Source organism: Ips typographus, linkage group LG11, assembly GCF_016097725.1.
Source record: "Ips typographus isolate SLU linkage group LG11, UJ_Ityp_2.0, whole genome shotgun sequence".
Taxonomy (NCBI): domain Eukaryota; kingdom Metazoa; phylum Arthropoda; class Insecta; order Coleoptera; family Curculionidae; genus Ips; species Ips typographus.
Window position 1 is genome coordinate 10124004 of NC_138432.1, and position 27523 is coordinate 10151526.

At 39.0% G+C, this 27523-nt stretch overlaps 3 protein-coding genes and 2 long non-coding RNA genes across 12 annotated transcripts; 3 read left to right on the top strand and 2 right to left on the bottom strand.

The window, feature by feature from the left end:
- The first annotated feature begins 122 nt into the window (after nt 1–122).
- On the top strand, nt 123–4128 carry Rtel1 (Regulator of telomere elongation helicase 1). 4 transcript variants are annotated; one of them, XM_081989687.1, is made up of 14 exons: nt 123–478; nt 528–658; nt 713–851; nt 906–1146; nt 1203–1382; nt 1435–1580; nt 1636–1783; nt 1839–1998; nt 2054–2423; nt 2477–2734; nt 2794–3033; nt 3091–3247; nt 3406–3608; nt 3854–4128. In XM_081989687.1, the coding sequence occupies exons 1-14, from the start codon at nt 272–274 to the stop codon at nt 4079–4081; spliced, it is 2808 nt and encodes a 935-aa protein (XP_081845813.1). In that variant the 5' UTR covers nt 123–271; the 3' UTR covers nt 4082–4128. The 4 variants fall into 4 exon arrangements, with proteins under 4 accessions (XP_081845813.1, XP_081845815.1, XP_081845816.1 ...); XM_081989689.1 differs by having other exon boundaries at nt 3430–3608; XM_081989690.1 differs by having other exon boundaries at nt 3406–3671; nt 3854–3992.
- LOC145735712 (uncharacterized) lies at nt 3925–6604 on the bottom strand. Of its 2 annotated transcripts, XM_081989699.1 has the most exons (9): nt 6352–6604; nt 6129–6304; nt 5865–6073; nt 5670–5816; nt 5084–5612; nt 4619–5031; nt 4343–4557; nt 4115–4289; nt 3925–4042 (listed from the first exon to the last, which is right to left on the bottom strand). In XM_081989699.1, the coding sequence occupies exons 1-8, from the start codon at nt 6562–6564 to the stop codon at nt 4116–4118; spliced, it is 2076 nt and encodes a 691-aa protein (XP_081845825.1). In that variant the 5' UTR covers nt 6565–6604; the 3' UTR covers nt 3925–4042; nt 4115. The 2 variants fall into 2 exon arrangements, with proteins under 2 accessions (XP_081845825.1, XP_081845824.1); XM_081989698.1 differs by having other exon boundaries at nt 5084–5816; nt 6352–6603.
- Nucleotides 4887–25921, top strand: LOC145735749 (uncharacterized). Of its 4 annotated transcripts, none has more exons than XR_014179755.1 (6): nt 4887–5023; nt 16899–17163; nt 24874–25008; nt 25181–25402; nt 25452–25577; nt 25631–25921. It is a non-coding gene; the product is annotated as an uncharacterized LOC145735749 (long non-coding RNA). The 4 variants fall into 4 exon arrangements; XR_014179754.1 differs by lacking the exon at nt 4887–5023 and adding an exon at nt 13962–14288; XR_014179753.1 differs by lacking the exon at nt 4887–5023 and adding an exon at nt 14402–14873.
- aop (ETS variant transcription factor anterior open) lies at nt 6684–24734 on the bottom strand. Its single transcript, XM_081989715.1, has 5 exons — nt 24581–24734; nt 9023–9427; nt 8458–8965; nt 8149–8398; nt 6684–7922 (listed from the first exon to the last, which is right to left on the bottom strand). The coding sequence occupies exons 1-5, from the start codon at nt 24608–24610 to the stop codon at nt 7508–7510; spliced, it is 1608 nt and encodes a 535-aa protein (XP_081845841.1). The 5' UTR covers nt 24611–24734; the 3' UTR covers nt 6684–7507.
- On the top strand, nt 18951–19854 carry LOC145735751 (uncharacterized). Its single transcript, XR_014179757.1, has 2 exons — nt 18951–19443; nt 19503–19854. It is a non-coding gene; the product is annotated as an uncharacterized LOC145735751 (long non-coding RNA).
- Nucleotides 25922–27523: the final 1602 nt, after the last annotated feature.

The following is a 27523-nucleotide window of genomic DNA, read 5'->3' on the forward strand; positions in this document are numbered from 1 at the left end:
TTTACATTAGTAAAGCTCTTTCCTTGTGTTGAGAGCTACTACAGATTTTTCTGAAAAATATTCATTTTTTTTTTCAATGGCAAATCGGCAACACTGTACTCAGATGTCAATCGTTATAGGTTAGGTCAGCTTATTATAATACTGGCGCCATTTCTTTATTTATATTTATTGGTTTTCTTTCTCAAGTTTTCTGTTAATTTTGTATTCAAATAATTATTTAAGTTTTAACCCTTTGTCAGTATTTGGTTTTGTTTGTCGTGTCAAAAAAAAAATGAGTGTAACAACCATTATCCGGGGCATCCCGGTCCAATTCCCCTTTAAGCCCTATGACATTCAAATTGACTACATGGAAAAAGTGATTGAATGTCTAGAAACTGAGAGTACTGCGGTCCTAGAAAGCCCCACGGGCACCGGTAAAACCTTGTCTTTGTTGTGCAGCACTTTGGCGTGGCTGCAACAGAAAAAACTTCAAATTCAGGTAAGTTGCTTAAGTAGCATCGCTTGCATGTTGAACAAGTTTTCTCAAGACCCAAAGGAAGCAAACTGCCGATAAACTAAGTATGTTTAACAAGCAACCGAACGATATTGAGATGCATGTTCAAAAAATCACTACTGGAAGGGAATTACTGGGATTACCCACTATAATTTATGCTTCAAGGTACTATTTTGTTTTTTATCAGTGGGTAACTTATGTTAACTCAGAATTGTTTAGAACTCATTCTCAGTTAAGTCAAGCTGTTCAGGAACTGAAAAGATCTGCATATAGTAACATGTGTTGTACAGTACTAGGGTCAAGAGACCAGCTTTGTATTCATCCAGAAGTTATGGCTGAAACTGATAGAAATTTAAGGGTATTGTTACTAAAAAAGGTTTTTGATTGTAAGGAGCTTAAAATGGGGTTGTAGTTACACATGTGTAGGTTAAAATTGGCAAGTCATGCCTGCCACTACAACAATAGGGTTGAATCAAAAAAAGAGATTCCAGAAATAAGCCAGGCTACTTGTATGGATATAGAGGATATGGTGTCAATGGGAAAAAAACACATTTTCTGTCCTTACTACATGACTAAAGAGCGCAGAGGAGAAGCTGATATTATATTCACACCCTACAATTATCTGTTAGATCCACTGTCAAGAAAAAGCTTGGGTAAGTTATACAGTGTGGATTGAGCAAAAACAGTACAATTGTTTCCAAAAAAAAAGGTTTAAAACTGGCCAATTCTATTGTAATACTGGATGAAGGTCACAATGTTGAAAAAGTTTGTGAAGAGTCTGCATCCGTACAACTTAAAAGCAGTGATCTGGCATTGGCCATTGATGAGACTGCTAATATTATGAAAATGCTCTTGGAGGCCCCAGGACTTATAGAACATCCTGACAAATGTATGTTTTTCATACCCTGAATAAGTTTAGTAGTATAATTTTGGGTTTACAGCAATTGATCCGGATATGTTAGCTAATTTCAAAGGTATGCTACATGAATTGGAGAAAGTCATAGATGAGGTGCCTTTAAAGCAAGGTAAAGATGAGGTTACAAATTTTCCAGGCGATTACATTTATGAACTGTTTGAAAAAGCTCAAGTAGGTTTTCTTTAGGCATATAGCTTGAAATCCAGCTATAGTAAGGTATTTTTAGTTTACTCCAAGCAACTTCTACCCTATTGTGGCTATGATTGATCAAGTTTTGCAGTTTTTAGCCGCGCAAAATGAAGGTCCTTTTGCTAGGAAGGGCAAAGGGCTCAGTACAATTTCAGATTTTTTAACTGTCGCCTTCGGATCGTCAGGTATTCAAATAAATGCTTTCAAGTGTATAATTTGGTAATTTGTGGTTGTTAAAAGCACCAAAAGAGAAAATCCGCCAATGCTATAAAGTTCATATTGAAGAGGAAGCGGTTAAACGGCAGGGCACGCAACGAATTACCAAGTGGGTTGAGAAAAATTCAAAAAGTGAAAAAAAGCAAAGAATTTTGAGTTTTTGGTGCTTTAATCCTGGATTTGGGTTAGTTTTTTTTATAGACAAAGTGTATTGGTTTAATGTAAAATTTAAATTTTAGTATGAGATTGGTGATGTCTGAAGGTATTAAAAGTTTAATACTAACCAGCGGTACTTTGGCTCCTTTGAAGCCTTTAATATCTGAATTGGGGCTGAATGTTACTTTAAGCCTGGAAAACCCTCACATAGTTAACGAGAGTCAGATTTGCGTTAAAATCTTAAGAACCGGACCTGACGGGGTTTCCTTGAACAGCAATTACAAAAATCGGGATAACCCCAATTACGTGTATTCTTTGGGGCGAGCCATAGCCAATTTGACTCGCATAATCCCTCATGGGATTCTGATTTTTTTTCCTTCTTACCCGGTGATGTTAAAGTGTAAAACCGCTTGGGAAGAAAAAGGGGTGTGGGCGGATATTTCTAGTCACAAGGTTTGTCATTCGGAGTTTACAGTGTTGTCACTACTAGTAACTGTGTGTATTAGACGATATTTGTAGAACCGAAGGAAAAAGAGGCCTTTAACGCCGCCATGACAGGTTATTATGATAAAGTCAACGATCCAAAATACAAAGGAGCTATATTTATGGCGGTGTGCCGGGGCAAAGTGTCTGAAGGACTGGATTTTGCAAACAATTTCGGTCGGGCTGTTATAATAACAGGTTTACCTTATCCACCATTAATGGATCCCAGAGTCATCTTAAAAAAACATTACTTAGATATTTGTCATTCTCAAGACAAGGAGGTTTGTTAATATTGCAAGTGATGATGGTATTACTACTTACTAGAGTGTGACTTTTTCAGTATTTAGATGGTCAAAGTTGGTACAGCCTGGAAGCATCCAGGGCAGTAAATCAGGCTATTGGCCGGGTAATCAGACACAAAGACGATTACGGCGCCATCTTACTGCTAGACGAACGTTTCAACGGTTCAAACGTGAAGCAACAGATGTCACGCTGGTTGCGCGATCATATTCGCCTCGTTAACAATTTTGGAGAAGTAGTACGCGACTTGAGCAGGTTTTTTAGGGCGGCGCAAGCTCAGGTACTAGGAAAACTTTGATTCAAAAGGGTAAATTGACCGATTTTGTGTTGTAAATAGTTTCCAACTCCAGAACCCAAAACCACTCAGCCCTCTCAAGCCACTTTTGATACAATAAAGACTTATAGCGCCTCGTCAGCAACCAGTAGTTCTAATTTCAGTACTCCAGGTTCGAGTACGGAAAGTTGCAATGATGTTTTGCTCAATCAATACATGGGTAAGTGTAAGATTTGACAACATTGTTAAAGCTTGTGTAGTCTTAACTGAAACTGGTTTAATATTAAGTATTAGAAAACCTTGTTAATATTGTTTTATTAATTTTTAAGCTTTATTAAGCAGTGGGGCTTTGCAGTTTAATGTCCTAATTATTAAAAGGTATCCAGCCCCTAATGTCCATAGACAACCCGAATGGAAGTGTTACGTTACACCGTAGACGAGATAACGAAAACGCTGTGGAAAATTCTCCAAAGAGACGGAAATTTCGCGATTTACTTGCGGAGCGAAGCAATTCCAGTATCAGTACTCCTGAAGAGGTGAAACTGGACAAGGATATGACTCACAAAGACTACGTCATGATGGTACTGCTATCCGTTTTAATTTACTGGTTATTATCGTTAGTAACAAGTCGAAGTTAATTTAAGGTGCCTTTTCACCATTTTTTTAAAAATTTTAAGACAGTGCGGGATGGTGTCTCAATAAGCCTTGCCCGCTGCTCAAACACTGTTTTAAAGGATATTTCGTGTTAATGAAAACTGTTCGAAACAAAAATAACTTGTTGGGACACCCAGTATAGTATTTGACTACATTAATCATATATTTACAGTTGAGGAACAAACTGGGCCCAGTGCGCTTCAAAGAGTTTCAAGAAGCACTGTTAGCATTAAAAAAATCACAGAACATCAAACAATTTATTGTTACGGTTGACGAAATTGTCCCGAAGCATTTGAAGTACGTTCTGGTCGGCATAGATCGGTTCGTTACCGGACAACAGCAAATCGTCTACAGAGATTTCCTAAGAAGAAGCAATTTACCCATACCGGAAGATTTATAGATTATTATTTTTTTTTTTTTAATATATTATTACGTCATTTAACAGAATCTTTACTCCTACGTTGCGACGAATCAGAATCCTTCCATCCGCACGCGACTCCATACTCAATATCCAGGCTGGTCAGTTGTTCGATTGTGGGGAACAAATCGTGTTGCAACATACACTTTATAGATGGCGACAGTAGCATCAGGTTCAGTTTGATCAGTGCCTGAAACGCGCTTGTCATTAATTTGACGTTAGTGAAACGTCAAACGTTTAAACTTTTTGACAGAGTAATGGCGTCCGGCCTTCTACGTAGAGTTTTGGTTTTTTCACTATCAATTGTAGTGGAATTTTCATGGTGATAAAGTAAAATCCAGACCACTTGCTACATACATTATACAGACGGTTTTCGTACACTTGGTCAGTGTTAAAAAACACTCGACCTTCATACGGTTTCAATCCATCCAAATCCCGCCATAGATTCAAAATGAAACCTATAAACTAGGGTTTTGCTAGAGACTATTTTGACGCGTTTAAACAACAGCTACAACCCACCTACAGAGTGCCCTTCAACGTACACGATAAAATTGTTACCGTTGTCCAGGAAAAACCCGGTCAAGAAGTCATCATTCGCTCGATCAAAATGCATAATGTGCTGATTGTGGCTGATTATCTTTCCTAGAAACTGCTGGACCAAATTTTTATTCCAGCCAATCAGCATTAGACGCTTGAAAGTGTTGGGAATCTGGTGGAAAACCAACGCGGCCGATTGGGGGGACAACAGGTAAGCTTCCAAGCTTAAAGTGGTGTTTTGTTCAAGTAAGACGTACTCTTTTAAAGGTGATGCAATGTTTTCGTTCAAACTGATCCCAGCCAGGTTGATTTCGGTCATGGAAACGTCGTAACTGCTCCAAAATTGACAGGAGTGATCGCTCAGATTGGCAATGTTGCGGAATTGTGGTAAGTAACTAAAACGTTTTTATTTTTAAAATCACACTGACATTTGATATGAGCTCTTACGTGTCTTTGCAAGACGTGACGTGCAGCTGTTCTTTGGCCTTAAAATCCCATACGTTATTCAACAAGGAGCTCAAATCGAAATAACAATACGCCAAAAGCACATTCCTAACCTGGGTTTGATTTGAGCACGCCCTCTTTAGTTGTATTTTTGCAATATTACGGTCTTGAGGTTTTTCCCCGTACAGTTTAGGGTTTTCTGTTGCGTTTTGGTACCTTTCAACACCGTACAGTTCGACTAGTAACCGCTTGGTACCCAGAAATTCGAGGAGTTTGATTTTAGGCGCGTTGCACGTAGAATAAAAATGAGATTGTCTAAAGTTGATTTTAGTAGAGATGGGTTTTTGAATCGATTTGAATTGGGCTATGTCGGGTATGGAGTAGGTGCAGTACAACTCAGAAAATTGTCTGGTCAATTGCTGGGGGAAGTTTTCCACAGAGTTGAGTTTGATGATTATCGGGTTAAGTTGGATTTTTTGGGAACGCGTTAGCAAATTGTCCACGTGGGGTATAACGTAGAGCTGGCGTACGTCTGATCGATAGTTTTCCGCTTTAAAGACGCAGTCATTGTCTGTAAAGAACACTTCACCTTGCATTTTTAAAATTGTGGTAGTTGGTGATGTTTTCTTGGGTTTTTGAGGTTTTGCAGTTTCTTCCTGCACAAAATCTTTGAAGCAAACTTGGTCTCTGAGCATACTGTCGTCAGTGGCGTAGTCAATTATTTCATACATAACGTCTGTAATTACAGTACAGTTTGAAAATTAGAAAAGTTTTGTATTTAAACCTGCAAAGTTGTCATCGAATTTCATGAAGGATCCACCCTCATCACTTTTGCTTGAAGTGATACTAAACGAAACTGCTTCATCGCCTTTCCCGTTTTTAGTACTTTTAGTCGTGGATTCGTTGATATTTTCAGAAAAACCCTCAACAAAGCCAAGTTTATCACAATCACTTTCCCGGATGTACACCACGTCCGTTTTATTCAATTTGGCCCTACAAAATGTGTAAACTATTTCAAATCAAAACCAAAGAATGCACGAGAGTATACGTATTGGCTAGTTTGCTTTTTTCCGGAAACACTTGAAACTCAACCACCCAATCACGCAAGGCCATCAGTTCTTCCTTAGTTAACTCCTTGAAGTTGTGCTGTACGCATACTGGTACAAAAACCATTCCGTTTTTGGTGACAGTTTTGAAGATCTTCACTCCGTCTACGGTATAAATCTACGCGAAATGGTCAAATTAAAATGGTAATACCAAGAGTGGTCAACCTTGGCAGCCCTAGACCAACACAACACATCTATTTTGTACGGTTTATTGGTGGGTAGTAATTGGTACTCGACATGGGCGCAGCTGGGGGTTTTTTCCAGTCTGAGTACATATGACAGTTCGGGATTTGCAGTTTTGTGGGTGATTTGGTCGTTTTTTTCCTTGCTTTTAGTAGGGACGAATGCCAAAAGCAGTTTTATGGTAAAGTTTATCATGTTTTCAAAGTGACATTGATAGAAATTTTGTTTGTGATTGGTCAATAGCAAACCCTCTACGTCTCTCAAACAACGTTGCCACATTAACTTGGGGTAGACCAAAACACTAAAATTCAATATAAAGAAATATTTTTTGTTTATTTATTTAAACTCGACCTATACTATGATTACTTTATAACAAATTTATTTACATACATGTATATAGGCATCTAAAACTAAAACTCTGTTCGCATTCTTATCGCAAAATGGGCATATCTAAACTTCGTCTGGTCACAACATAACAGTTTTTTATTCTCTCTAAAAAAAAAAATAGTAAATCTTGCAACATCGCAACGAGTCGTACCAATGTTGAAGAGATCACAGAACAGTGGCTCTACTTTACGAATTTATTTGTGTGGTATTACTTAATATGGCCGGTAAGGAGAGCGTTGGCCAAAAAGACCTCGTTGTACTCCATTTGATTATTGTCACGCAATTCGATGTATATTAATTAACACCCTGTATATGAACACCAGTTAATACGAGAATGGAATGTTCCCTATCCAGCGAAAGGGCATCACTTACGCTTATAAACTATTAAAACTGTATTGTACAGTGCGGTTTTTGTTTTAAGGCAATTTTTATTGATTAACAGCCGCACTGTAGATTAATTAAAGCTGCCAGAAATCACCCTCTGAGTGGTGTAACAGTGAGTGGATTGCACCAGAACTAGTCGATTTTGGCACAAAAACTTCGATTGCACAGTACTAACCCTATCAATATGTACACACTCTGTATATATATAATAATATTATAAAATAAATCACTTGCACTCTGTGTAATATTGGCACTTCTTAACGAAAAAAGTCCTCACTTTACTAATTTAACTGTCAGTAACAAACTGACTTACTTGTGCACTTTCCTCCCCTAATTGACGAGGGGAGGAAAACTGTCTTCTTCTGTCTTAACGACCACCACCTGTCAGGGGAGGGTCGGGGGAACATACAATGTTCACGTGTCTGCTACTACTGCTCAAGTCCGTCGGACCGTCCATACTTAGATCCGTTGGTTTTTCTTCCGAATCGGAACGATGGTAATCCATACGCGAATCACCTTTGACAGTTTGCTGCTGCTGTTGCGCCACGCTCTGTTTTTGCACCTGCTCGCTGAGTTTGACGTGATTGGGCACGGCCGCGGGCAACGGTTGCATCGACTCGTGCTCCTTGACGCCCATTGGGTGATCGATCGGTTCCGGTTTGATCGTGATTTGCGGGATGATTTGCAGTTGCGCGGGCGGCTTAGTTTGAGTAGGCGACATCTGTTGACGTAACAGCGAAATGTTTTTGATGTTCTTCAGTTCGGTGGGATTCCGAAGAAACCTGCAATAAAATATATTTAAGTTGGAGAAGAAGTAAACTAAAGAGTGGAGCAGGTTTGAAAAAACACTTGCCAAATTTTATTTATTTTCTGACAGCTGTCACTTTGACGCTTATTGACTTGGTTATTTGAAGAGTTGCATTCTGTTTGTCAAAAAAGATTTTTTGGCTTTTCCATATTTTAGAATCTCAACATATTAGTGAATGAATCGAAATAATTAACACTTACTGGTAACAATGTCGTTCGCCTTGGACTTTGCGCAGTATATTGACGCGATAGTAGTAACGTAAGGCGCGTGACATTTTGTCGTAGTTCATGCTGAGATGATTCTTCTGGATGCCCCACAGTTTAGCCAATCCGGGCGGATCTACGATTTTGAACACGCCCGTTTCCCGATTTTTCCACGCTATGTAGTTCGTGTATCTTTGGGCGGGATCGTTCAACAATTGTTGCAAAAAGTCCCACAATAACCGTCCATCTGTAACGGAATTACAACTATTAAACACCACTTCAAATAGTAAAGGTATTAAAACATACTTGTGTTGGGTTCTGAAGCGTCACCGCTACCAAAAAATTCCCGTTTATACAATCCTGGACTGGACACCCCCTCAATAGGTTTAGGGCTTCTGGGTGCGATAAAGGATAACTGGGAGATGTTCATGTAACTGGGGGTGTTGGGCGGACTGCTCAAGTAACCATTTTTGTGTTCTATAAACTTGTCATCTTCGTCACTGTCACTCGGATTTGATCCAGAACCGTTGGAACTGCCATTGGTGCTGAAGATGGAATGACCAAAACTGATTGGGGCGTCCGGATGATTCGGGCTTCCCGATTGGCTGTCCACAGACGGAGCAGGGCTTAGAGTAACGCTATTGCTCTGCGCCATCAGATGTGCTGCTAAAGTAGCCGCGTGAGATGAGTGATAGTCGGTTGATGGTTGTGACGTAATCACATTCCAACTGGGGGTAGAAGATTGCGGAGTGTGCGGTGACAACGGGTAAGGGTGCCTGGATGTAGGAGTAATCGGACTGTTTGGCAACATCCTCTGTAAGACAAAACAATTTTTATCATGCCCACTTTAAGCTCACGCATTCAAACTTACCAGACTATTAGCCTCCCTCATAAGGATCTGCAAGACATTATGCAGCACGTCACCGGATCCTGGTGCCCTGTCAGACAAATCAGTTCGAGTTAACAGACACATGGCCTTTCCATTCATTTGGAACATGTCCATGTCGATGGGTTGAAGATCAAATTCCCTTTCGGCCCAACGTAGGAATACGGAAACGTCCTCACGGCTCCATCCACGGGGATCAGTAGACAAACTGCCCGGCAGTTGGCTTTTGTAGTCCCAGAGGGGGGAAGATGGATGGCTACCCACTGAAGGGAACCCCAAAGGGTACCGCCAGAGGATGTCGGGGCTGAAAGGCAACGGGAGTGGCAGCGACCCCGACGTGGTGGTGGGGATTGGCGGTAACGGGCCCGGCACCAGTTTCATCTTTCTCTTCTGGAAGAAAATTACGTCATTTATGATATGTCATTTATTATGGGATTTTTTGGTAGTTAATGCACAAAAAGTTGTTCTCGAATAGGAAATAACCACTTAAGCGATCACAATCGTACACAGTGACGTTAATAATTATAATGAATTTAAAAATAGTTAGGAATTCGGTTTTCCGGACAGATACAGCGGATTTGTGGCCACTTGATGTGACTTAAACTTCGATAAACCATAATCGGGTTGAAATCCTTTGGTAAAGCTTGAAATTAGTGACACGTCATTTAATTGTTCCTTAATGCCACCCTTTATCGCTTATTCTAATTATTATCAAGTCATTCTTATTCCGTTATGGTTTTGACTGTACAATGGTGTGTCTATAACAACAATTATTGAACCAATTTACCATTCGCTTAAGTTGTTTGTCAAGTACCCAACATTAAATAACTATTATCTATAATGGCGTAATTAGGAATTCCTCGGTAATTGCCCGTTATTATGTCGGTTAATAAGAACGAGACGCAAACCGGAAGTGGGCCGGGGCCATAACGTTTTCAAACTCAACGAAAACGACCCAAATAAAACCGGCAGAGAGCTGTTGCAACACCTCGGGATCCGTTTCTTTGTACATCGAGCCGGAAAATGGCCACGGCATTATAAATAATTTCAAAACTGCCTTAACCTTCGTACACTTCCGCGAACGTCACGTCAGATCAATTATTCTGTTTGCCAATCGTTAAAGTTTATATATTTTTTTTCTCTCGTCAAGACCGACACGCGTTTCCTTTTAAAACTGTTAAAATGGCCGGCGCAAATCCGTACTCTTTTTTTTTTTTCATCAAACTTAATAATTGGTTATTCAACCAGTTTTTTCAGCATCGAACCGGAATAAGTTTAGTGGGTATTAGTGACAACGTGGGCTACACTCAGGAAACGTGGCAAACGTTGAAAAATTTGACAATATACAACTTGTCATGTCATACTGATCACGTGATAACAACATGCTGTCAAAACAGAGAAAAACCACGAAACATGACAGATAATAGAGACAATATAATATAATATGAATCAGAGTAGCAGAAAAAGGAGGTATCCATCAAGATACTTGGGTGCCACACAAAATGTCTGCCTCTACCGACATTTGACGTTAAACTGACATTTTTCCTTCTATACTTCACTAGGTTTATTATAGATTTTTGGTCATTTTAGAAACATCGTTTCTCATTTTAATCGTAAAATAAAAGTGCACACACACACATGCCGTTATCTAACCGTTTATTTTCGTTCGTCGTCTTATCGGCAGTGACACTTTCGTTGATAAGCAGTTCCGCTTGGAAATCTTGGCCATAATTTCGTTCTGTATATAATAATAACAATAATAATTGGCCCCTCACTTATAAGAACATTCAATATTAGTTCAAGGAATCACGGCTTAATCGAATGTCGTCTTATCTCTGTTTAACTGGAAAACAACAATGTACATCTCACTTCACGTTATGTCGTCACTAAACTGAACAAAAAATTGTAGACAGCCCCTGTAAACAATACCTGCGTCCAGATGAGGTGGGAGTAATATATTGTTTGATCTTTGTGAAAAGCCCATTTACTTTCCTCCTTTCAGGTATAAAATCCATCAGTGAACACCTGCACGTCACCAAGATGTGCTCCGATTTGTTTGGACCCACATTCTTAGCATTTTTAAGGTCTTTTAATTTCCCCCATGTGTCTGCTCTGTAGGTGGTAACGTGTGGTTATTTAGAATTGTTAAGTAACACCAGGTACAAAGTTTATATTTAGTACTATAGGCAGAATACTCCCTAGAATGTCTGTACCAACTGTAAATATCTAACACAAGTACCACGCAACAAGTTGCATATAACACCTCTGGGGACCTATTCTTGAAGCTAACAATGGCAGGTTCCTGTCACATTCTTATCAACACTTCTCTTGATAATTCCCTTCCCTAGTTTCAAGAATACGCACCCTGAAGGCAAAATATGACAGTTAATACAAATCTGACTGCATGGTTCATGAATTATTTGGAACTCAATTTAGTAGAAAACTAATACAAACTCTACGTGGAGTTTTTGGATTGGGGCGCCATTTTGCATTTTTGTTTTTTGCAACTTTACCAGCAAGTGGATGTCAATACAATAGAGTTGAGTAAACGTCATTTTACCAGAATGACAGCTGCTTATCAAATATATGACAAGATTTCTAGTGAAACGTTCGGTAAGCCCAAACTAATCCAGCGACTTATCTTAAAGTCGATAACACAAAAAAAAGCGTGATGTTATCGCAAACTTATCGTATAATTGCCACGCAAAAATTAAGACAAACAGATGCGGCCAAATTGGATCGCATCTGGCCCTAAACGGCACTAATTAACGTCTAGATTGTTTACAGAAACCGTAAAGTTTAATTGAGCGCCATTAAACCAGTGTGTGACATATATGTCGCCATCTTTGTTTTAATTTGTTAAAACGCAAGTATGCAACCAGACAATCGAGCAAGCGTGTGTGTAGCATTGACATAAATGAGTTTTTTTTTTAAATAATAATTGTATGAGGGTGTTTTTTTTTGCAAATATACCGGACGTTGCCTTTTACTTTTCAACGTAACAGCAAAAGCGGTCGGCCTACGATGCGGGGGGGAGCCGAAACGGAACTGTAAACACTCCCACGCGTTGTTGCAACCACTCTCGCCTTATAAATAATCGTAAAAAAAAAGATAAATTATCCCGAAAGGGAACGACATGGCTATTAGGCTCTTTGTAAATATTTACTACCGGTGACGTCATCTGAGTGCCTCTTCAAATTTCAGGAAGGATCATTTATGACATTTCTCGGAATTTACTCAACAAGTAGTTTGTGGGTTTACCCGGTCACCGTTAAATATTCCAAGAAGTTAACAACAAATAAATACTTTGTATTATTTTAATTGGATATTTACCTTAAGATCCACTTTGATGCTGACTGAAAAAGCAACAAGTATCCAACACAAAAACAACCCACTAGCACTTTAAACAAAATACTAAAAAAAAAAGACGCTTCCTCTTAGGTGCTCTGTAATTCGCGTTATCGACTCTACGCTCTCTCTCACACACACGTTGATTGTTGTATCCGGATTAGTCGGTAACTGTGACAGGTCGATCTGTCACCTTACCAAGTCTCGGTCCGAGCGCTACTGTACTCCACGGCTAACTCGATGAGTCGCACTTGCTTGCAATCGAGTCGGCTGTGAGACTGAGATGACGATGGTGGGGGAGAGACGGACGTACGCACACATGTGCGCCACGTTGCCGGCTCCGCGCACCGGATCTACACTTGTACTTGTTGAGATTCTTTTCGCAGAGATGGAATCTGTATTTTCAATTTTTTTGCCCGAAAGCAGATTTTGTCTGTTACACCATTACGGAATGTGGCCTAGCTAGGTATGTAAGGCTGCAGATTTTGGGGCACTTCAAACGTCAAACCTGCCATATCACTGAACTGAAAATACGTCAAAAAGGTCCTGGATGCGGTTCTGTGGTGTATGGTAGGGGACCCCATTCGAAGACTTCCTACAACTGAAACACCTAAATCTGGGCGCTAGCAGCTTTGCATGGGACTCGTTTAAAGAGATTAAAGATATCCATCTATCTCTCTTCCGGGGTGACACGTTTCATTCGGTTGATTTTCATTTGTTCGATGCACATGCAACGAGTTTGCTATTTAGGGACAGAAACTCTCGATCACACCTTCTATGCAATATCTTCTTTTTTTACACTTATAATTACACGTAATTGCTTATTTAGACGATTGCGACGAACAGTTATCTTCCTGGTAATTTAATGAACCGCCCAGATTAAGGTCAAGGATAAAGAGTACGTTCTAAAACAGATCCGCCGATGAGAGAGGAATCAAAGGAATTTCGGTTAACTGTGCGTTTGCAGCAGCAGAAGACGCTTCCTGGTTTCCTCGTCGCAGTTTTAACGGCCAATTAATCAATCTACGTTATTGCTGTCACTTCCTGAAACAATATGATTTTGACAGCTGAATTGACAGAGTTGCATAATGTAACAGATGACAGAACACCTGCTAGATCACTGAGAAAGTTGTGTCCGTTATTGTCAAGGTCGTAAATCTGTAATTCGACCCAATCAAATTGGAACGGTCCGTAAAATCGTATTAATGCCCGTGGCCAAAAATGTAAAGGCACCCCCGAGATTAAGAAACCCTCAAAGAAGCCCCAATCGAGGTTCCCACGGTCTTGAGACGTTGCAACAGGCGTGTTCCAAGGAACTGTTTACCGCGTTCCATTATTCATCTTCCGGACCCCGTCTTTATCCCAGTTGACGGTTTTTTTTGGGTGTTACGATTGGCACCCTATGGGATTTAGGAACGCACTTTTCGTCTTCAAGATCACTTCCTATTGACAGGTGATAAATTTGCTCTCATTCGTTCGTGTGTGTGTGTGTGTGTATGGACCTTTGTGCCCAGAAATCGTCCCTTTGTGGGTGAAACGTCTTGAAAATATGTCAATACGGGGAACTATTGTAAGAAAAAAGGACAGGATCGTGAGAAACTTGATATTTTTGAAAGACCAAAAATGGCAGCGAATTAAAAAAAGCTTTGCGGGTGGCCTAAGTTTTTGGTAGACATATTGAAGTTTTGACATTTGACACATAACAGGGTAAACAGTTCGGTCACCAAAAAAGGATGAGGATGTTTGTATAATGCGATGACGTTAGTCGGGCCGAAACGAGGAATGCGAAAAGTATGCGTGGAGAGCGGACGTGCCAAGTCTGTTCCATGAATCTTCTGTTCAAATTGGAGCCGTGTTCCTGGATTCACAAGCTTTGACAATTAGTTTGTGTTTCCCCTATCGAGTAGGTGTAGTATTTTTGACGGCTGACCGTTGGACTTGTGGAGAGCGCGCGGTTTTGACACTTGACAGCCGAGTGAAGAAGAACAAATCAAAGATGGCACATGGTGACCTAAGTCGGGAATGCGGCTGGAAAAGTGAACGACAACATCTCCAGACCGTTAAAGTCAACAACGCTCGAAATATTGGCTCGGTTTCAACGCGGTGCCGGCCACTTCCTTCCTTTATTCTATAATTTAAAATATTTTCGTGCTAACAAATAGAATTTGTTTTGATGGGTGAGCTAAATTTACACGGACCCGACGGGACGAGCTGGAATGAGTCACGTTCGAATGATTCGCGGACGGGAGAATTTCATTGCCGAAATCCGCGTATTCTTATTATGTCACTTTTATGAGCAACCAGTTTGCATGAATCACTTTCGTTTTTGTCCCTTTGCGATTGCGGAAAAACGTTTCGTAACGACAAAACTAAAGCGCGAGCATTGTGGAGCTCTTCCTGTCTCGGTCATCGTGTCGAAACGAACAAAATCGGCCTTGACGAAACCTAACACTTCCTTATGAATGTTTTGCAAGTCCAGGAAATATAAGTAACTTTTTTACGAAACAAAAGCGGTCCGATCTGGTCCAGCGCCCCCCCCTCCTTTATAAATGTGACACATGTGTGCGTCCCGAATGTACGGATAAATAGTTCGTTGGGGTGGTTATGAAAAAAAGTGTGTCTGATGACGAAACAGGTTCCCAGGAGGGTTGGTTTCCTGACCCTCTTTCTTTCCCTATTTTTTTTGTTGAAGTGAAAAGTAGTCTCTGTTTACTATAATGCTAATTTTGTTGTGTATAGTCTTAACACAACACAGTGTAGTATAATAAAAAAAGAAAAAATACAAGCAATACGAAAAAAACAACGTAACGTCTTATTAACGTTTGATTAATAAGACTACCGCCCTCTATACAAGAAAGTCAAGAAGGTGCATGCCAAAAATTCCAATATGGCCGAAATAGTGGTTGACAGTTTGCATTTGTTTGTATTGTGGAAATTGAGTTTTTCGATGATTAAATTAATTTTTAAGGTTTAAAGTCAAGACTTGGGATTACTTAGGGAGTAATTTTTGTTTGCTATTGTATATTGTTGTTTATATGTTTATTGTTCTAGTGAAAGTGTAGTTTGTGTTCATTTTATTGTGTTATCACTATTGTTATTGTTCCTTCATTGTTCTATAATTTGTGGTTGGTTTTTTAACTTAAATTCTATTGCCTCTACAATATGCCCCCCACTTGTTGTTTGCCAAATTGTAAAAGCAATTTGGTGAAAGGCCCAAAAGTGTCCAAAAGACCCTGCTTGAACCCAACAGTGGTTGAAAGCTTTGAACTGGAATAATTTTACTCCAACACAATACTCAGTGGTAAGTACAATATGCTTTCTCATTCAGTAAACTTATTGCCTCTTACATACATAGTAAGAGGCAATAAGTAAGAGGCATGTGAGTTACATTTTGAAGCCGCCTGCATTTTGAGAGCAACAAAGGTTTACTCTGAAGAAACAGGACAGCTTTTAGAAGTTCCATTGGCACATTTACATTTTAAAAGAAAGGTCTTGGTAATAATATAAAACCCATTTACCAGTTTTGCTTACCTAGCTTCAAGGATTTCCAAATTTTCTTTGATTGAGCAGTTTTAGTCATTAGTTTGTTGTACTTTCCAGGACAGGAGGTTCTAACCAAACTTGCTTTGGCTGGACTTTATTGGGTATAAAAAGCCATATCTATACATATCTGGATCAGGAATGAAGCGTTCTTTGATTTTTCACTCACAACTTCTAATCAACTACACGAAAAAATTTAAAAAAAACATATTTTCTACTGCATCTGCATAGGTTTGTGTACAAAACGAAAACCGCTAACGCCGCCATTAAAAGTGACATTCTAGGCTTTCTTGTACAGAGGGCGGTGATAAGACACAACAAAATAATATTTGACAGTTGACAGATCAGACTTGTGTGTGACAGATGGATCGTTGAGCACACAACAAAAACTAGACCGGAGTGGATTTCATCCATGAAAATTGCCACAGACACAGAAATCTTGACTTATCGAGGCGCGGCACACTAAACCGCAGCGGAGATTCGGCGTGACATTTCGAAAAATGGGCCGTCGTGATTGGTTCCTGCGGTTTGGGTGCCGAAAAAATGTTCTTAGCGATGTCGAAACGTTTTTTAAACATCGTTTGCGAGCGCGAGTTGCATCCTTTATCGTGATTGTTGTCGTAGAGTAGGCGTGCGACCGCCGGCTACATTTACACACCTCTAACCGATTTCCATTACGTAAAAAGATGTTTATGTTAATAGGTGGGGGAAAACAACTAAATGACAATTAAGCCGAGTAAATTGGAAGGAAAGCTTCCGGAACAAACACCTACAAAATCGGATAATAGGCCATGTTGAACGCGAAACTTTCTCTCGGAATTATTAAGTATATAACCCAATTGTTGTTGCCCAAGAGACTTATACAATTCCGAGTCGTGACCGCCCGGCGAATTCTGAAAACGCGCACCGATTGCGCAGCCATCTTATATAACAATCCGGCAAGCGAAATATCTAATAATTTTTTTTTCTTCAGGGAAATCCGTGTCGCTTTGGTGCGACATTTACGAACCAAACACCCTTGCCACCATTAAAACGGAACCCAACAAGGACCGGCAACAATGACGTTGTGATTTTTTATTGAACGGATTTTACCTGCCGATAAGGGCGGCAACTATAGAAAACTTCCGAGAACCTGAAAAGGTTCGAGAAGGCAATCATTTTCAAGTTGATTTGCAACCAATAAGTTGAAGAAAACCCGAATTTTGGTCGAGTGTGACTTTACATTTGCAGCACAGAAGGTAATGGGGTCATCAACCAATTTTTTTTTTTATTTTGTTAATCGATAGCGCTTCAAAAAATATTTAACACGTATTTTTTGTTTTCGGCTTTAGAAGCATTTAAACCTAAGAAAAATTACAATAAAAATTGTATTTGGTTGTTTCCTCCTATATACATTATATCCCGTTTGACGTCATAATTAGTTTTTGACGTAAAACGGTGTTCGCTGTTTCTTTTCAGCTTAGCGATCCTCGAGCGAAATAGAGTATATGAACGTACGTCGGATATTAGCAGTCGCCAGTCGACAATGAAAGCACTGAAAACTGACACTACTGACAGTTGACACAGTTCTCTCTTTCTCTCTCAGATTTCCTTCCTTCCAATGAAATGCAGGTGTTACCACCGGCAATACCACCTCCCTCTGTACAAGAAAGCCTAGAATGTCACTTTTAATGGCGGCGTTAGCGGTTTTCGTTTTGTACACAAATCTATACAGATGCAGTAGAAAATATGTTTTTTTTTTATTTTTTCGTGTAGTTGATTAGAAGTTGTGAGTGAAAAATCAAAGAACGCTTCATTCTTGATCCATATATGTATAGCTTTTTTTACCCAATAAAGTCCAGCCAAAGCAAGTTTGGTTAGAACCCTTTCTCCTGGAAAGTACAACAAACTAATGTGAAAAATGCTCAAGCAATGAAAATTTGGAAATCCTTGAAGCTAGGTAAGCAAAACTGGTAAATGGGGTTTATATTATTACCAAGACCTTTCTTTTAAAATGTAAATGTGCCAATGGAACTTCTAAAAGCTGTCCTGTTTCTTCAGAGTAAACCTTTGTTGCTCTCAAAATGCAGGCGGCCTCAAAATGTAACTCACATACCTATGTATGTAAGAGGCAATAAGTTTACTGAATGAGAAATCATATTGTACTTACCACTGAGTATTTGTATTTCTTTCAACCACTGTTGGTTTCGAGCAGGGTCTTTTGGAAAGTAAAAGACTTTTTTGACACTTTTGGGCCTTTCACCAAATTGCTTTTACAATTTGGCAAACAACAAGTGGACGGCATATTGTAGAGGCAATAGAATTTAAAGTAAAAAACCAACAACAAATTATAGAACAATGAAGGAATAATAACAATAGTGATAACACAATAAAATGAACACAAACTACACTTTCACTAGAACAATAAACATATAAACAACAATATATAATAGCAAACAAAAATTACTTTGGCAAGTAATCCCAAGTCTTGACTTTAAACTTTAAAAATTAATTTAATCATCGAAAAACTCAATTTCCACAATACAAACTGTCAACCACTATTTCGGCCATATTGGAATTTTTGGCATGCACCTTCTTGGCTTTCTTGTACAGAGGGCGGTGGCAATACATAATGTGCTTATGAATCTAGAATTCCACCTACGTTAGCATATTGAATTGTCCCATACATACGTCACGCACAGGGGTGTGCCAAGCTCAATTTAGTATTTAATCAGTTTTTTATAAAAAAAACTAGTGGCGTAAAGTTTAAAAATTATCAGTTAAAACAAATTTTTAATCAGGAAACTTTACAATATTATTGTTTTGAACGGAAAATTGGATTATAGTTGATGACCCCATTGCTTTTTCTGACCAATCACAAACTACAAACAATATTGCATATTATGCGAATCCACCATATTGCAAACGTATGTCACTTGTCAACCCTGAAAAAAGTTCTAAACGGCCTAAAGCTGCGTACACACTTTTCACACGGACCGATCTTCCGTGTTTGTTTTGCTTTACAGCACAGGATTCCTGGCTGCAATTGTAAAGCCCGGGCCGGTTTATTTGCGCTACGCAAACAATTCAAACTCGATTATACATCGACTGATAACCTATATATTTATAAGTCTGATTAAACAGGAAGTGTATGCATGAACGAGAGATAGCGCCGCCATTTATAATCATCCGTGGAAAAAGAGGATTTTGGCTTATCTCTGGTCTGTTGATACGGGGGAAAATCGATCTGATGGACGTCTTACAAGCGATACGATAATTGTGCATTTAAAAGGTTCAAAGGTCCAACCGAAAAATAATATTAATAATCAATGGGTTGGTTTTCATGTGGACTGATGACGTCCGAGTGCTAATTGATGCGATTAATTAAGCAATTTACTGCCGGCACACGTGTTGCGGTTTTTTTCCTTCTGCTACGCCACTGTTGCCATCCGAAATAACCGTCTGTCACCTAAACACAATCAAGGAACGGAAGTAACGAAAGGAAGCGCCTAATGTTACACTTGGCCGATTACGGACAGGTAAAACAAGTGAGTGTAACAACACTGCTCCAGTTCCGACACTTAGTAATAAAACCCAGGAAACCAACCAACCAGTGAAACGCCACTGACGTCAAGAGGGTGGAAACAACAAGTGTTCTAGAAACCATACAAGACAGGTTTGGAACACCTGTAGGGTGTAAATTACGGTGGATTTGTTTGCCTTGTCTGGAGGGCCAAAGGGTTAACGTCTTCCAGACTATAGAAGGGAACAAAAATTTGGTTTTTGTTTAGTCTAGCTGGGAAATTGTTATTGTTAAGTTGCCGCCAGTACCTGTATACCACTCTGGATATGACTGAATCCAGATGTGGCAAATCAAGGACTGGTAAATGTAGAGTGACTGCTTTTGTCCTACCAACTTCAAGTGAGGTCCAGTTCAAATATCTGAGTGAGTTTTAACATGTCAATGGCCGTTGAAAAAACGTTGTTTAATCATTAAATATGCTGATTTTAATATAAATGCTATAGTATTATAAAACATGCTGATTTGTTCGTATTTAATGCCACAGTAACTAGAGTGAGAAAACGATAATAGTGATGGCGAACAGGAAATAGGACCGTCGATTTCTGCGGAAGCGTATCCCGGAGACTTGGCCGGATGTGCAACCAGATTATTTTCTTTTCCGTTTTGTTGTTATAAGTTAATGGCAAGAAACAAAAAACGGATGTGTTTGAAGCATTTTCCGGTTTTACGATCGCACCAAGAAATACCATCTTAATCTGGATCGTACGGTATTCAATCAGGGGAATTATAACCGAACAGGCCGTTTCTACATCTCGATGGTACCCAAAGGTGCGGCTACTTTCCGGAAATCCTAGTCAAGGTCATTCAGAGTTACCGCGCTACTTTGAGACCTACTATACCGACACTAGGCCGTAGCACTGAATGCACATCGTACCAGTACAGTAGCATATAGTACGCTCGGGGTCACACTCGTATAGATTTTTAAGACTTGGCGGATGATTACAACAGGATTTATTCAAAACACGTGTCACGGAAAAACGGAGGATTCTATTTATTTTTGTGTGGTTTTACTGGCTTTTATTATTAATCTGACCCCGCGATCTGCATACTAATACACCTACACGGTGTACAAAATTATAAGCAGTTTTAGATGGAAAAAATGTCAATATGATGATATGATTGAACAATGAATAAAAAAATATGGCAGGAAGGAACAATAGCAATCAAAGAGGAGGACAAAAATCGTTCAGTATGGCGGCCGTAAACTGTCAGAAAATCAGTGACGATAATCAATCTGCTGTTGCCCACTATTTACAAATCCACTCGACTAACTTCGGAAGTTTTATTCAATTGCGCAGTAGGCGAATGTGGGGGGCAAAGATGGCGACTTCCGTCTCGGTCGCTTAATGCAGAAACAGGGTATTTGCTACCTCCTGATACTTGTTCTTTTTGCTCGAAGGCTCTGAAGCACCGCCCTCTGTACAAGAAAGCCAAGAAGGTACATGCCAAAAATTCCAATATGGCCGAAATAGTGGTTGACAGTTTGCATTTGTTTGTATTGTGGAAATTGAGTTTTTCGATGATTAAATTAATTTTTAAGGTTTAAAGTCAAGACTTGGGATTACTTGCCAAAGTAATTTTTGTTTGCTATTGTATATTGTTGTTTATATGTTTATTGTTCTAGTGAAAGTGTAGTTTGTGTTCATTTTATTGTGTTATCACTATTGTTATTGTTCCTTCATTGTTCTATAATTTGTGGTTGTTTTTTTAACTTAAATTCTATTGCCTCTACAATATGCCGTCCACTGGTTGTTTGCCAAATTTCTAAAAGCAATTTGGTAAAAGGCCCAAAAGTGTCAGTCTTTTACTTTCCAAAAGACCCTGCTCGAACCCAACAGTGGTTGAAAGCTTTGAACTGGAATGATTTTACTCCCAACACAATACTCAGTGGTAAGTACAATATGCTTTCTCATTCAGTAAACTTATTGCCTCTTACATACATAGTAAGAGGCAATAAGTAAGAGGCATGTGAGTTACATTTTGAGGCCGCCTGCATTTTGAGAGCAACAAAGGTTTACTCTGAAGAAACAGAACAGCTTTTAGAAGTTCCATTGGCACATTTACATTTTAAAAGAAAGGTCTTGGTAATAATATAAAACCCATTTACCAGTTTTGCTTACCTAGCTTCAAGGATTTCCAAATTTTCTTTGATTGAGCAGTTTTCACATTAGTTTGTTGTACTTTCCAGGACAAAGGGTTCTAACCAAACTTGCTTTGGCTGGACTTTATTGAGTCTAAAAAGCCATATCTATACATATCTGGATCAGGAATGAAGCGTTCTTTGATTTTTCACTCACAACTTCTAATCAAGTACACGAAAAAATTTAAAAAAACATATTTTCTACTGCATCTGCATAGGTTTGTGTACAAAACGAAAACCGCTAACGCCGCCATTAAAAGTGACATTCTAGGCTTTCTTGTACAGAGGGCGGTGGACGTCCGCAATATCTAGACAAGCTTTGAATGGGACGCGCAGGGTTGCCACGACTATTTGATATGTCAGTCAGTTGTCAAAATAAACCAGAGTAAACTCAATCAAATCAAATCAATCAAATGCTTTGTGTGTGTAGGGTGGATTGAATCAAGGCAAAAAAGCCCCCCAAGTGACGTTACTATTACGTAATTTGGCCAAAGTCACAACCAAATGGCAAACTACGTCATAGTGACGTTACATTTGGTCTGCAGACTCTCTAAACTGCACTAACTAGTCATTTATGAACCTTTTATGAGTGCAGTGCTTAAATTCAATAGTATTGATCGGAAAAATTGCCTAAAACTGACGACAGTCCAAATTACACTAAAAAAAAATCGATTTTCTTATCGGAAGCACTAGAAGTTAGAAAAACACTGCAATTTTGACGGGAAAACAGTTTTTGAACGTCACGTCCGCCATATTTAGACAAGCTTTAAATGAAACGCGCAGCGTTGCCGCAACTCTTTGATATCTGTCATTTTGTCGATCCAGTCAAAAGTGCTTTTTTTGACCAATAACAATCTACGAACGTTCGATTATTCAACTCTTTTCCTTGACATTGGCGTCCCATCTTTAATTATCGCCGCATTCGTTTTCGAGCTCCATGCAGCGAGCAGCGCGTTTTTGACGTCACGATGACGTAATTTAGCAAAAGCATAGTTTAACCAACTGTCAAATTACGTCATTGTGACGTCAAAAACGCTCTGCTCGCTCCATGGAGCTTGAAAACGAATGCGGCCTATAATGCAAACCAAACACGGTTTCCAATCTATTTGGAAGTAATGACAAAAAACCACAAGAACACATAAGAGTAGTAGTAATATGATGGCACATTTAGCCAAATGAAGTGGAATAATTTGAGTGCACCATTAGAGAGAGAGACTAAAGAGCGTCACCCTTTTTGTTTTCTTTAAAGGAAAAAGCCACCTTTGACTAACAGACACACAATTAGACTAAGCAGGGTTCGCGGTAGGGGGCTCCACCTGAAACTCGATCTCTCAGAAATGTGTCACTTCAAAGAACCGAAAAGTACAAAAAAAAAAAACGGATAATACACACATGTTAGTTTTAAAAGATTGAAGGGAGGCTTGGCTGGTGACATTCAACCTAATTGCGACCGCCTGCGTTTCCGTCTTGAAAAGATATACGCAATAATTCTCTCAGTTAACAGTGCGCGCGGGTCTCTGACCCGTCGCTATTTCTGGACAAACGCGAAGAAGTCTCGGAAAAGTGACATAAATGCCAGGGACGGTGACCCGAATTATGACAAATTCTTGGCGCCTAGATTGTTTCGCCGGAAAAAAAAAATGAAGAAACAACAAGCCAAAATAACGCTTACGAAAACGGTTGTCAGTCTAGAGAAGCCACAGGTGGCTACGATATGAGACACCGAGTGCGTTATTCGATCTTTGCGGGGGAAGACTTTTAAAATAAAATCGCAGCTGGGGTCGATGGGAAATCGTTTTGACATAACCCAGACCACGTTGCGTTCATTCCCGAAGCGGAAACGGGAAAAAAGTGAACAGAATCAGTTAGGCAACCAGAAGCGAGCAATGCAACCCGGAACTCACGGCCGCGGCACTATTTCCATAGACATAACTCTGATGGTGCAAGAGGTCACTCCTGATTGCTTTCTATAATTTGCTTCAACGGAACGGACGCTTATTTATACGGCACGGCCGTAAGGAGAGTTTTCGACACGATCAACTGTATTATCTGTCACTTTCGGGGCGCAATAGAGCTGAATCAAAATGGCGCCGGCTGTCAACCAATGTCATTTTAGCGTTTCGGCTCGAAAACTGAGGAAACGCCACAAAAGTGACACGGCCTGACTAAACAGTTGGTTGAAACGTGCAGACAAGACGAAAACTCTTTGAACAATATTTATAAGTAATGCTTTATTGTTCTTCGAACCATTACGCGATAAGGAACAGTTATTACACCTATTTGACATTATACAACATCATCCGGAACGCCAATTTACCCACGACATGCTTTGAATTTTATTAATTGTTGTTTTGTGATTTTTAAGCAAAAACTCCTTACAATTTATCTTCGGTAAATAATCTACTGGCACGACAATTATTTGCCGACAAGTATTTTCAAACTGATAATCGACTCAAACTAGTAAGTACATCCGGTTTCTATACTCTTCAAAGTTCAAGATGGCTGATAATCCAGTTCGAAATTGCCTCAATTAATGTACAAATACTGAAAGCATAAACACTTCCTCATGCCGAGATGACTGTACCATATTACACAGTTCGATTCTATTATTGCCAATTTCCTTGTTTTTGTTCGAGATAGGCGATCTACGAAGAATACAATTTGTTTTTGCCGTCCGTAATTTACGCAATCTTTCTACTAATTGAACCAAAAAATATAATAAACAAACTAATGATGTAAATAATTCTTAAGGGTGGTAACACTGGAAAACAAGACGGTTGGTCACAAACAGAAGAGCCCACTTTTTTTGACATTTCAATTTGTTAGGTTATCAATTAATGATAGTTTTCCAGTGTTTATTTATTATTAGTTTTTTTTTTTGTATTATAACACAGTGTGAGGCCGCATGTTAAGTGTTTTTTACGAAAACAACTTACTAAAGGTAGGTACTTACGTTTCCAGAGGTACAACTTGTCGAAAACATACTGTTTGGTGTTTGCGTCCGAAACTGTGGATTTTATGAGGAAACCCCAACTCTAGACTACGTCCAATCTTTTTCATCTACATAATGCACCAAAACACTTAAAATTACCTGTAAAACAGTGAGAAAAACGAACTGTACGATTTTCTAACCTCAAATGATAGCCTTGATGTCAAATGTCAATGTGATGATTGTCTATGTCAGTGGCGTACTTTGAAATTTTAATGGTTTAGTAATAAAAAAAATTAATGTTGATTGTTTTTCAGGTGAAAGAAATAATTACACGCCCTCCTAGAAACGTCAAAAATGCCAGCTTTGTGGACTGTCTTAAAGAAGAAAAATTGGTTGTTTTTGACACGAAACTGTTGAGGTGCATGGGATTTGTATTTTAGTTATAGTAGGTGAGTACTGACATTTATTTTATTTGAAATTTGAGGCTTTAGAACTTTAAAACCGAAAAATGACTTAGTATAGACCATTTCGAGGTGACGTCACAAACGTCAAACGTAAGTCAGCCATATTGCCGGGGGGGCATACAGACCCACTAGTTAAATGTAACCATAGAAATTTTAGATTTTAGATTAGAAGATTGTAGAAAAATGCTGTCGTTTTGTTCAGTCTTGCGTTGTGGAAATAGAGCAGAAAGGGATAAAGTTCGATTTTTCAAGATTCCTAAAGCGTTGAAGAACCGGGGAGAACAACTAAACGCCTTGTCAAAAGAACGTCGACTTAAATGGGTTGCAGCTTCAAAACGTGGGGATTTAAGTAAAACCTTCCTTAATAATGCACAAATTTGTAAAAATATTGTTTTAATTTTTATGTATTGTGCCAGTTTTGTTTTTAGGCGAACCAGCCAAATTGGAAGATAAGGACAATCCTGACTGGGTTCCTTCTGTAAATATGGGATATATATTATTACCAAAACAGCAGTGTTCAAGCAGTTAAGCGTTAAACAAAACGTCTCATAATAGTAAGTTTTTGTACAAAAGTTATAATTTATCTGTAATAAGACTTTTTATATAGGAAGATGAGCATGGTGAGAGCACGTTAGCTATGAACATGGACAGGGAACCCACTGCAGGTCCATCTACAGAAGTATCTGTATCTTACTTGGAACAACTTCAACAAATTGTAGCCAACTGAAAACTGAACAAAATGCTGTGTATAAATTGTCTATCAGAAGATCTCAATTTTGCAAATCAAAAAATTATACATTGCAAGAAAAACTAAAATCGTCTGGCTTGTCAGAAGAGTCATTTAAAGATAATGATTCAAAAACATTATATTTTACAGGCTTTCCAAAAGCACAGATGATGTTTTTAGTTTTTAACAGTGTCTCTCGCTACATATCAACTAAATGTACTCTGCTTCCTTTTAAACAGTTTATTAAACACCAGGAGATCACAAATAACAATGAAAATCAATACAGCTAAATTCAGTTGTCTGCCCCCCCGGCAATATGGCTGCCGTCGAAAGCCAGTGTCAAAACCAGGTGACTCAAAATGATCTGTAAGAGCACTAGAAACCAAGAAGGCTATGATCGGCATGTCAAACGTCAAATAGTGACAGAATATTCCGCAAACTTTAAACTAATCAATAATAACTAAATAACTTCTTAACCACTATACTTAATTATTATTACTACATTGAAATTCTCATTATCCCACAGTTGTGCAATGCCATTTAAGGACACGACTGTACATAATATCACAAATATTCGTACTGCCGATTGTATAAGTTGCATTCTAGTGTATAGATACGCCTACTCGCGGTACTTATCTGGTAAATTACGCAGAAACAACACTTCCTATACGTGAACTTATGGCCGCGTCTAGTTTTAGTCGCCACCAGGATGTCTTAACCAGAAGGTTAACATTTTACGAACAACGATTACATAATTTCAACACTTTTCGTCGTGTGTATTGTGGCGAAATCGCAGGAAAGGTAATAAATATTGTTTGCGCTTTACATTTGCGAATACAAAACCCCATCAAGTCTCTCGTACAACAAGAGAGGTAAAAGTCACCTACAAAACACCGGATGCACAGTTCATTGCTTTGTCGTATTGTCGGTTTTTGGGCGCAAACACTTCAGAACTAATCATTCTTCTCGAGATCCTTTTATTGTCTGATTTTCCGTCAAACCAGTGACGTCCAGCAAAAAAATTCCAGTACACCCACTGTGCTATAAAGCGTTGCACATGTGGACTTGCCATTGTGCGTATAGGGCACTAAAATCCATATAAAAGCTACCATTTTCGGTCACCTTTTTAACACCAAAAAAATCCTTTTGTAAACATTCTTATTCTGCCTAAAGGTACCTAATAATTTAGTTCTATAGAGGTGGACTTTATTCTGTATCAAAACAAGGTGCTTTTGACCCATTGACAATTCAACTAGGAAGCGATCATAAAATCCATGAAATGCAACCTTAAAACACTTTTCCGGCATTTTAATTCGGTTGCCTCGTTGGAAAAATTTAATTATTTATTCGAACGGATTCAGTAAAAAAAAATGCCTGTATAAACAAGGAAAGAAGATAATTTAACGTGCTGGAGAGAGATGATAAGATATGGAAGGTACCATCATCATCTTCACGGCGTTGAGATTCTTTTCTGTCGTTTTTGTTCAGCCACATCCGGTTGACTTGGTTCGATGGCGTACTGGGTCCGGTTTCTGAGAAGGCAACGTTGCCACCTTCACCATGGTACCACCGTAAAGTCAGTGACAAACTTATAACTTTAAATCTCGGTAAAAGAGTTCGATGTTTAAACAAAAGTTGTAAGTCAGTTTGCTTTAATCATCAAACTTTAACGAGAGAGTACGGATTAAAAAGTGATTCAATAGAGATGTGGCAACGTGGCATGGTACCGCGGTAGGCCCGATCCTTGCAAGGTCAGCGACTGATCCAGCATCT